This window comes from Pseudorasbora parva, chromosome 10, assembly GCF_024679245.1.
Source record: "Pseudorasbora parva isolate DD20220531a chromosome 10, ASM2467924v1, whole genome shotgun sequence".
Taxonomy (NCBI): Eukaryota; Metazoa; Chordata; class Actinopteri; order Cypriniformes; family Gobionidae; genus Pseudorasbora; species Pseudorasbora parva.
In genome coordinates, this window is record NC_090181.1 from 45,997,545 (window position 1) to 46,008,749 (window position 11,205).

The 11,205-nt window shown below is 39.3% G+C and overlaps 1 protein-coding gene across 2 annotated transcripts in view; it reads left to right on the forward strand.

Annotated features, from left to right (window-relative positions):
* Positions 1 to 10,532, forward strand: part of LOC137090787 (Intraflagellar transport protein 43 homolog) — a 49,591-nt gene extending 39,059 nt beyond the window's left edge. For both annotated transcript variants that reach the window (XM_067454741.1, XM_067454742.1), the window contains exons 6-9: positions 1,033 to 1,105; positions 5,242 to 5,317; positions 5,867 to 5,929; positions 10,285 to 10,532. In XM_067454741.1, the coding sequence (XP_067310842.1) occupies positions 1,033 to 1,105; positions 5,242 to 5,317; positions 5,867 to 5,929; positions 10,285 to 10,395 (323 nt within the window). In that variant the 3' untranslated portion in view covers positions 10,396 to 10,532. The remainder of the gene's footprint in view (positions 1 to 1,032; positions 1,106 to 5,241; positions 5,318 to 5,866; positions 5,930 to 10,284) is intronic.
* Positions 10,533 to 11,205: the final 673 nt, after the last annotated feature.

Genomic DNA, 11,205 nt, shown 5'->3' on the forward strand with positions numbered 1-11,205 from the left:
TCCAGGTGAAATATGTCCTAAAACACCACTCTACCTCTTTACATTTTCAAAAAAAATAGATATTGAGCATTAACAGCCACACGTGTGGTTCAGCCAACGCACTACCTGGATTATCTTCACTGCATGTATTTTTACATAAAATATAAAGTTATGAAACTTCACTCTGCCCTCAGTCAAAATGATTTGGTAGGCAACAATAGATTAATTGGACCAAAGATCGCCCATTAGATGTACACAAGACAAATTATTTGTCATGTTGAGCTGAGCGCCTGGAGATCGCCTGGAGCTCACAACTACAAAAAAACGCAAGAGTATTCTTTTTAAATAGGCACTGTCTTTATAAGTAAACCACATATTTTAGCTTTAAACAACTACATTATCAACTGAAAAACGTTAAAACTACATTTAGTGACAAAATAACTGTATTTTTAAATTATATGCAGGGTTTCTCATCACGTCACTTTACCACATGACAGCAGCAAGCAGGCTCCTCATTGGTTAACGCGCCGCGAATTGACGCCAAAGTTACATTTTTCAACTCAGGCGTAGACGCGAATTCACTTAAAACGCTTGAATGCACAAAAAGCACCACTCGCGCGTATCGTGCAAGACGCTCAATTCGCTTCAGATTTGCGTTATTCGCGTGAACTGGACTTGCGAGTGAGGCCGAATCGCGTCCATCGCGCCGCAGGACCTCTAGATGCGCGTCAGCACGCCTTTCCATTGACTTAACATGGAAATCATTCGCTCCAGACACTCTACTCGCGTTCGGTGTGAACGTACCTTTAGAAACATTAATTCATTAGCCGGGGTCAATTGGATTACCGTTGTGTGGTTTTTAAAGTGTCATCTTTGAGGGTCCCATAGAGATTAATTATTATTTTAAATATTTTTTTTCTAGAAATCTCTTGTTTGTGTTCATATATAGAGAGAAAGTCAATTGTGGTGATTATATTTCATACATTACATTGCTCTCTAGATTACAGCTCATGTAGACCTCGATGTAAACTGCATTTGATCTGCATCTTCTAGACATCCCAGTTATTCCAGATCTGGAGGAGGTTCAGGAGGAAGATCTCACTATGCAGATCGCTGCTCCACCCAGGTATCAAACAATACAAACCATACTCATCATCTAAAAAAACAGGCCCACATTCAATAGTAACAGCATTCTGAAACATGTCTAGTTGAGTCCAATGTTGATTATTTCCTCATATTCTCGATTGTTGCGGCTCTTCTCTTCCCAGTCTGTCAGTAACGCTCCTGTCTCTATGAAGCCCCTCCTTCTGTAAAGCACACTGTGCTCTGATTGGTCGGCTGGAGCAGTGTGTTGTGATTGGTGTTTGGGAAATGTCCCGCCCCTTACCATAACCACCAGTTTCAATACACGACTAACTAACTCAACAAGACCCCACATCGTTATGCTGCATGTTAATTATTATAATGAGGAATATTGTCACGTGTTGGTTCCCGGAGGAAGACTCAACATTCTCAGAAACACTGAAATAGAAAATCTATTGATTACACACAAATCCCAAAAGTAAAAGGACATTTGTAGCCTAGGTATATGGATTTTTAATGTCCCCCGGATATGATGATCATCTTTTCTAAAATATAAAGGCAGTTATTTATTTTAATGTATACAGAGCCATTTATTCTCATTTTTAGAAAACAATAAGCAACAACAAATAATATGCAAGTTATCCTTTCCCAGATAAAAAAATGTGATTGCCTTGCCCTAAACATATTTAATTCACACGTGACCCCGAACCACAAAACCAGTCATACATTTTCTGAAATAGAGAAACAACCCTTTTAAAGGTCCCGTTCTTCGCGATTCCATCTTTCAAACTTTAGTTAGTGTGTAATGTTGCTGTTAGAGCATAAATAATACCTGTAACCTTATAAAGCTCAAAGTTCAATGCCAAGCGAGATATTTTATTTATCAGAAGTTCCCTTTCAAAGCCTACAGCGAGCGGCCGGTTTGGACTACACCGCTGCACTTCCTTCTGTGATGTCGTCACTAGAACCGTTTGTTGACTAAAGCTCCGCCCACAAGAACACGCAAAATAGGGGGCGTGGTCTCGTTGCTCTCCCACGTGGAGAAGAGCGCGCATTCAGCGCTTGCATCTCCCCGTTATGGTAAGAGGCGGGACCTTTCCGGGCAAAGTGCGCTAAGCTGCTGTCCAATCACAACACGGGAAGCGCTGGCCCAATCAGAACTCGTTACGTGTTTCTGAAGGAGGGACTTCATAGAACAAGGAAATCATCAGGCCGTTTTTAGGACAGAGGAAACAGCGCTGTACAGATAAGTAAATTATGTGAAAAATACTGGGGGTTTTTTAACACGCGAAACATGAACTCATGTTACACACTGTAAACACAGTCAAGGCTTCAAAAACACACGAAGGACGGGACCTTTAAATCTGGAGTCTGAGGGTGCAAAAAAGTCTAAATATTGAGAAAATCTCCTTTAAAGTTTTCCAAATGAAGTCCTTATAAGCATATTATATGCATAGTGCATATTACTACTACTAATACATTTATGATATATTTACAGTAGGACATTCACTAAATATCTTCATGAACATGATCTAATGATTTCCGACAGAAAAGAAAAACTGATAATTTTGCCCCTTATAACGTATAGTTGGCACACATATACCCCGTGAGACGCACGACTGGTGTTGAGCTCCAGGGTCACATTTCCTTAAAGGGATAGTTCCCCCATAAATGAGCCTGATGTTGATCTGCTGACCCCCAGGGCATCAACATGTAGGTGTGTTTGTTTCTTCAGGAGAACACAAATGAAGATTTTTAACTCAACCGTTGCTGTGTGTCGGTCATATAATGATGTGATTGGGGAACAATTCTATGAGAGCAAAAAAAACATGCTTAGACAACATGCACACAGAGCCCTGAGGCTCATGACCACACACTGATGTCTTAAGACACAAACAGATCAGTTTCTGTGAGAAACAACAGAATTGATGTTATTTTTTACCTCATATCAGACGAATCTCATCTAGTGTTCCCATCCGATATTACTTCCGTCTGAACAGGTCAAACTGGCGCTATCATATATATATAATAAAGATTCCTCATTCAGCTGACCTGTGCAGACACCAATGAGGAATCTATATATATATATATATTAGGGCCGGGACTTTAACGCGTTAATTAAGATTAATTAATTACGTGACTTTAACGCGTTAATTAATTACGCAAAAAAAAAAATTTTAACCACACTTATTTTTGCACCGCGGAACGTTTTTCAATGAATGAGTTTCGACGGACCGATTATACTGGAACACTAGCGCTCGCTCCGGAGTCACGACAACAACAAACCATGGGTGCGTCTCAATCAGCTCCCTAGTTCACTAGTCAGGGCACTGATCAGGGAGTCATCCCTTGCATTGACTAATGTCCTGATCAGTGCCCTGACTAGTGAACTAGGGAGCTGATTGATACGCAGGGCATGAGTGAACATGAACGAAGAAGCTGATGAGACTGCTTTGCTCGGCCCCGTGGATGGGAAATTTTGTTTTAAAAAACGAAAGAATGGAAGCGTCGTCAAGAGCATGGTTGTGTGCGAGCTTATACAACAAGGAATCTGCGTATCACCGCAGCACATTGAGCCTCAAATATCACAAATATGCTTTTGCTAAACTTAATGGCAAAAATTGCGCTGGTCTGCTGGGCTGAAATAAATAAACAATATTTTGTTGATTAAGCGTATGTATTCAGTCATTATTCAATGATATACTAAAAATACATGTGAAAAATTACTTCTCACTGTTCTCAGGTCAAATATTTATATGCAATTAAAATGCGATTAATTTCGATTAATTAATTACAAAGCCTCTATTTTTTAATCGAGTCCCGGCCCTAATATATATATATGATCGCGCCAGTTTGACCTTATCAGACAGAAGTAATATCGGATGGGAACACTAGATGAGATTCATCTGATATGAGGTAAAAAATAACATAAATTCTGTTGTGTTTCTCAAAGAAACCGATCGGTTCGTGTCTTAAAGGACAACTCCAGCGAATTTGTACGTTTATCTTGATCATTATACCTTTGTGAGTACAGTCTATAGAAAAAAAACGAACCGGATTGGTGCTTGCATTACGGAGTGTAACGCGGTTCTTAGATGAGAAGGAAGGAGGCGGGAACCGGCGAAAATTCAACAAACTTTAATTTCAAAATAAATAAACAAAACAAAAGTAAACCGCGGGCAGCCCCTTATGGACGACTGCCCTCACACACACAACAAAACGTAATCAAAACATAACATAAATCCAGGCCTGGTCCTCTCTCATCTTCCACTGCCTTCGCTCCTCCTTTTATGCTCCCGTCACTCGGCCGCGAAAATGGTGTCTTTGAGCCTCTTAACAGACACAAAATGCAATTAAAATGTCTGTCCAACATGAACAGGGCCCTTACATGACAACGAGATGAGTTTAGCCACTTAGCCTTTGTTTAAATTCACCTGTTTTAGACGGCTAGCTGTGTCTCGCGCTGAAGTCCCGTGGGAATGTGCAAATAGTCCAGTTGGGAAGAGCGTTGTGTGTGTAAAGGATGATTATTTTATTACTGCACATCTTTCCTCAAGCCGTGTGCCCCCCCAAATGGAACGATAAATAAAGTTTACATTACCTCCACAGTGGCTGCACCCGTCTTTAACCATGGTATGGTATTTTTCTTCAACTGGCCCGGCTGTGTTGTGCCTGTTAATATTGAATAGACATTTTAATTGCATTTTGTGTCTGTTAAGAGGCTCAAAGGCCCCCCTTTACGTTTATGCCCCCATAGCTGCCGTTTTAGCTGAGTGGGGCTCTGGGCATTAACTGTAATAACTCCGTGTGGCAAGCACCAATCCGGTTCGGTTGTTTTTCTATAGACTGTACTCACAAAGATATAACGATCAAGATAAACTTAAAAAATCCCCAGAGTTGTCCTTTATGACCGACACACAGCAACGGTTGAGTTAAAAATCTTAATTTGTGTTCTCCTGAAGAAACAAACACACCTACATGTTGATGCCCTGGGGGTCAGCAGATCAACATCAGGCTCATTTATGGGGGAACTATCCCTTTAATTCAGTGTTAAAAGTGAACTAGTTTTAGATTGTCTAGTGTGTGATTGTCATTATGTCAAAGTTTCAATCCAAATGAAGCGAGGACAGTCCCAGTCTGTTAGAGGATGTAAACAGACCCATTGTGTCTTGTCTTCAGCATTCAGGTGAACAGAGTAATGACCTACAGAGACCTGGACAACGACCTCATGAAGTATTCTGCTTTCCAGACCCTGGTGAGATCTCATCCACTCATTACTAAACAACACGCTAGTAAACTTTCTCAATCACCTTAGAGCTTCTTCCTGTCCTGCAGCGTCTGTGGGCACATGCATTATATCGCACACACTGCAACAAATGCTCTTCTTACTCAGTCATTTTGTCTTGTTTCTAGTCTAAATATCTAACAATTCTTAAATCAAGATGCATTTACTAGATCAGTAAAACGACAGAAGATATTTTTGTTTTGTTTTGTTGAAAATAAAATCTAAATGAAGAGAGTTTTTGCTTAAAACAGGCAAAATGATCTGCCAATGGGGTGAGAAAAATAATCTTATTTCTGTTTGGGACGGAAACAAGAAACAAGATTTCACTCAGAAATAAGATTATTTTTTCAACAAAACAAAACAAAAAAATATCTTTTGCCGTTTAAATGCATCTTGATTTAAGAATATTTAGATGTTTGGACTGGAAACAAGACAAAAATACTAAATAAGAAGAGCGTTTTTTTGCTGTGCAGCTGCGGTATTTTAGGAAATGTTTGCCTGATGTTCTGCTTTTCCCAGGATGGAGAGATTGACCTGAAGTTGCTCACGAAGGTTTTAGCCCCGGAGCAGGAGGTGAGAGAGGTGGGTTAATACAGCTTCTGTCTGGCTCTTCCTAGGGTCAGACCCACAGATTTATCAAATCAGGACCAGCGTATACTTCATCTTTCCTTCTGTCATCATTTACTCACACTTATGCCAGTCCAAACTTGAATGCCTTTCTTCTGTGGAACACAAAAGATATTTTGAAGAACCATGAACAAGGCTGTGTTTATCTGCTCATAACTTCAGTAATCAGTGTAATATTCCTCCAGTGTAAATCATCTGTTCTCTGTGTGAATCTACAGGGAGTGCAGAATTATTAGGCAAATGAGTATTTTGACCACATCATCCTCGTTATGCATGTTGTCTTACTCCAAGCTGTAAAGGCTGGAAAGCCTACTACCAATTAAGCATATTAGGTGATGTGCATCTCTGTAATGAGAAGGGGTGTGGTCTAATGACATCAACACCCTATATCAGGTGTGCATAATTATTAGGCAACTTCCTTTCCTTTGGCAAAATGGGTCAAAAGAAGGACTTCACAGGCTCAGAAAAGTCAAAAATAGTGAGATATATTGCAGAGGGATGCAGCAGTCTTAAAATAGCCAAGCTTCTGAAGCGTGATCATCGAACAATCAAGTGTTTCATTCAAAATAGTCAACAGGGTCGCAAGAAGCGTGTGGAAAAACCAAGGCGCAAAATAACTGCCCGTGAACTGAGAAAAGTCAAGCGTGCAGCTGCCAAGATGCCACTTGCCACCAGTTTGGCCATATTTCAGAGCTGCAACATCACTGGAGTGCCCAAAAGCACAAGGTGTGCAATACTCAGAGACATGGCCAAGGTAAGAAAGGCAGAAAGTCGACCACCACTGAACAAGACACACAAGCTGAAACGTCAAGACTGGGCCAAGAAATATCTCAAGACTGATTTTTCTAAGGTTTTATGGACTGATGAAATGAGAGTGAGTCTTGATGGGCCAGATGGATGGGCCCGTGGCTGGATTGGTAAAGGGCAGAGAGCTCCAGTCCGACTCAGACGCCAGCAAGGTGGAGGTGGAGTACTGGTTTGGGCTGGTATCATCAAAGATGAGCTTGTGGGGCCTTTTCGGGTTGAGGATGGAGTCAAGCTCAACTCCCAGTCCTACTGCCAGTTTCTGGAAAACACCTTCTTCAAGCAGTGGTACAGGAAGAAGTCTGCATCCTTCAAGAAAAACATGATTTTCATGCAGGACAATGCTCCATCACACGCGTCCAAGTACTCCACAGCGTGGCTGGCAAGAAAGGGTACAAAAGAAGAAAATCTAATGATATGGCCTCCTTGTTCACCTGATCTGAACCCCATTGAGAACCTGTGGTCCATCATCAAATGTGCGATTTACAAGGAGGGAAAACAGTCCACCTCTCTGAACAGTGTCTGGGAGGCTGTGGTTGCTGCTGCACGCAATGTTGATGGTGAACAGATCAAAACACTGACAGAATCCATGGATGGCCGGCTTTTGAGTGTCCTAGCAAAGAAAGGTGGCTATATTGGTCACTGATTTGTTTTTGTTTGGTTTTTGAATGTCAGAAATGTATATTTGTGAATGTTGAGATGTTATATTGGTTTCACTGGTAAAAATAAATAATTGAAATGGGTATAAATTTGTTTTTGTTAAGTTGCCTAATAATTCTGCACAGTAATAGTCACCTGCACACACAGATATCCCCCTAAAATAGCTAAAACTAAAAACTAAAACTTCCAAAAACATTCAGCTTTGATATTGATGAGTTTTTTGTGTTCATTGAGAACATGGTTGTTGTTCAATAATAAAATGAATCCTCAAAAATACAACTTGCCTAATAATTCTGCACTCCCTGTATAGTAAAGTGTGATTTATTCCTGAATTTATCATCATTACTCCAGTCTTTAGTGTTACATGATCCTTCACTAATCATTCTCATATGAGGATTATTATCAAGTTATTATTGGTGCTCAATTATTAATAATGGTTCTTCTTATTCTTCTTATTATTATCAGTGTTGAAAACCATATTTTCATATTTGTGAAAACCATTACACATTTTGTTTTTAGGATTCTTGGATGAAGAGTAAGTTCAAAAAAGCAGATTAAAAAAAAGAGGTATGTTGTTGTAATAATGTTACATTACAATTACAATAAGTACCTCAACCTGAAAAAGATGTTATAAAAGGAAAAAAAGATGGAATAAACAGTTTGTTACCCATCATTTTATTTCAGAAATCTATATCTGCATGTTTACTGGAGTTAACATGGAAAATGTGTTCTTAAAACAGACCCTTTTAAAATGAAGGTCAGCCAATGAGTGGTTCTCTGCTGCCACCTGCTGGTCAAAATAGTCATTTTGTCATACTACTCAGTAATATTAGCCTAGAAATCTAGACGCACCTTAGCGGCAGCAAATCTAATCTGCCAGCGAGTGTCGTCTAGGAACTCTCAATACCCTTCTGAGCTGTATTCCCCTCACTCTGGACGGGCCAATCACATCGTGTATAGAGTCGGTGGGCGGGGCCATAATGACTACGGCAGAGTTGCACTTGCGTGCTTCTAGTTAACACAGAAACTGGCGAACGGCGGTCTTTGGAATCAGCTTTGACCGCGACTCTGGAAGACTTGGAGTTAAGCTTTTCTCTGAGAAAAGAACAAAGAACGGCACTGAAGTCATTCTTAAAAAGGGAAGATGTGTTCGGAGTTTAGCCGACCGGATACGGCGAATGTTTAATCTGTCAGTGAGCTCTGCTTCACCTTCGTTGCTCTGGTTGGTGTAGCGCTATCCTATCGCGTGCAGAGGGAGTTTGAAAGACAACCGTTTATCCGCCCCTCAGATTGAGCCGTCAATGGGGAGTTTCCAGACCAATCATCTTGATGTGGCTCTGGCTTGTCAGGCTACAGTAATATTGTTCTATAATTAATATTTAGACTTTATAGAGTCACTATTATAGCCTAAAAGGCTTAAAAGCCTTAAATGCTTGAACCACGATAAATGCTGCTTGCAGCTTTAATTATTATTATTATTATTATTATTATTATTATTATTATTATTATTATTATTATCAGTGTTGAAAACCATATTTTCATATTTGTGAAAACCATACATTTTGTTTTCAAGATTCTTTGATGAATAGCAAGTTCAAAAGACCAGATTTTAAAAATAAATAAATACACAATGCATCACTTTTGATCAATATAATGCATTCTTGATGAATAACGGTATTAAAATATTGTTTTAAAACAATACATTTGAAAAAAGATTTTTAAAAGATTTGGCAAAAAACATCAGTTACTATAAAGAATGTGATCGAAAGTGACAGTAAAGCCATTTATAATGTTACTAAAGATTATATTTCAAATAAATGTTGTTCTTTTGAAATTTCTGTTCATCAAAGAATCCTGAGAAATATTTTTCCACAGAAATCTCAACACTGATAATAATCCTCAGTGTGTGTTGATGATCAGATCCTCCTATGAGAATGATTAGTGAAGGATCATGTGACACTGAAGACTGGAGTAATGATGATAAATTCAGGAATAAATCACACTTTACTATATATTCACACAGAGAACAGATGATTTACACTGGAGGAATATTACACTGCTTTACTGTTTTAAAAGTTTCTTAATTATTCCAAACTTTTGACTGGTAGTGTATGCAATGGCAGTCCATTATGACAAGGACCATAACACCAATCAAATTGATTAAGAAAGCACCGTAGTCGTCTGCAGTTGATGGCTTTTCTGAATGCAGTGCTGAAGTCATGGAGTCCACTTCTTGATCATTTAGCTTATTGAAGAGCGCATGTGTGATAGGTGACAAAAACATAAACTTACAGCAGATTTTAATGCACCCAGCGAGTGTTTTGCATGAAATAAGGAGATATATCACAAACGCAGACTCTTTTAAGAGCCAGAACATTATAAAGATGTGTTCTCATCTCATGCAGCAGAAGTAGAAGAGGTTCAGTCTGAACGCTGCATAACTGCATGAGGGATAATATGAGCCGAAAATCTCCCGCTGACACGCTTTATTAACATCACAAATGACGGAACATTTATAATAAAACATATATTTTTGACGTCACTATAAGGAAATAACCCGGTTTATTAATAAAGTCATGTAAACGCGGTTTACTTGCGTTGTCAGTTTACTGGTTTGCATGTAAAGGGGAAAACTGGTTATTTTAATAAGCTGATATTTATGAGTTATCAGCTTATGGTGTGCATGTAAACGTGCTCAGTGTTTCCTTAGTTCACATTCAACATAAGATGCTTAAAAAATCCTTTTGTGTTCCTCGGCATGAGTGTAAGTAAATGATGGCTTTTTAGGTGCCATTGTGCCTGTTTCTGTAAATGAAGGTCCTATGATGGGTTTTGGTGTTTTTCAGGAGGATGTTGGTTGGGACTGGGATCATTTGTTCACCGAAGTCTCCTCTGAGCTCCAGACAGAATGGGATCAAGGAGAGCGAGATGAGCCGTCTCCGCTTCCTGTGGCCTGAGGAGGGGCGGCGTAGGGTTACACACACACTTCATGTGCTTAGATGTTGGTTACACACACACTTCATGTGCTCAGATGTTGGTTACACACACACACACACACACACATGCACACACACACACACACACACACACACACACACACTTCATGTGCTCAGATGTTGGTTACACACACACACACACACACACACACACACACACACGCTCAGATGTTGTTCATATTGAATGTGTTTCTTGACAATGTCATTGGTGACATCACGCGGCTTTGCGCTGTGTTTTTCTCATTAAGGTTAACCTTGCAAACCCAGAAACATTGCTTTTCTTAACTGGATCAATCTGGAGACATTTGTCACCGTTTGTAGTATCTGGAAAAAGCGTAAATCCAAGGTTAATGAGCAAGTAAACTGAAATCCAGTTGATTGAGTTAAAATGAACTTTGCTCATCCGAGCAAGCCGGCCTTATCATTATTGACCAGACCATCGACCGCGAACGAAACGTCCGGTTCTCGGCTATTTCAAACACCATGAGCTTAATTCCTGTTTGTTTGTTTGTTAACACGTTTCATTCAAGTCAGAATTTCTAATTTCACTCTTTGAAAATTATACATTTCTCACACTGCAAAAAATGCTTTTCTTACTTACTATTTTTGTCTTGTTTCTAGTCCAAGCGTCAAAAAATTCTTAAAACAAGAAACATTTACTAGACAAGCAAAAGTAATTAGTAAAAAAAAAAAAAAGTAAAAATGAAGAGAGTTTTTGCTTAAAATATGATAAATAATCTGCCAATGGGGTGAGAAAAATAATCTTAATTC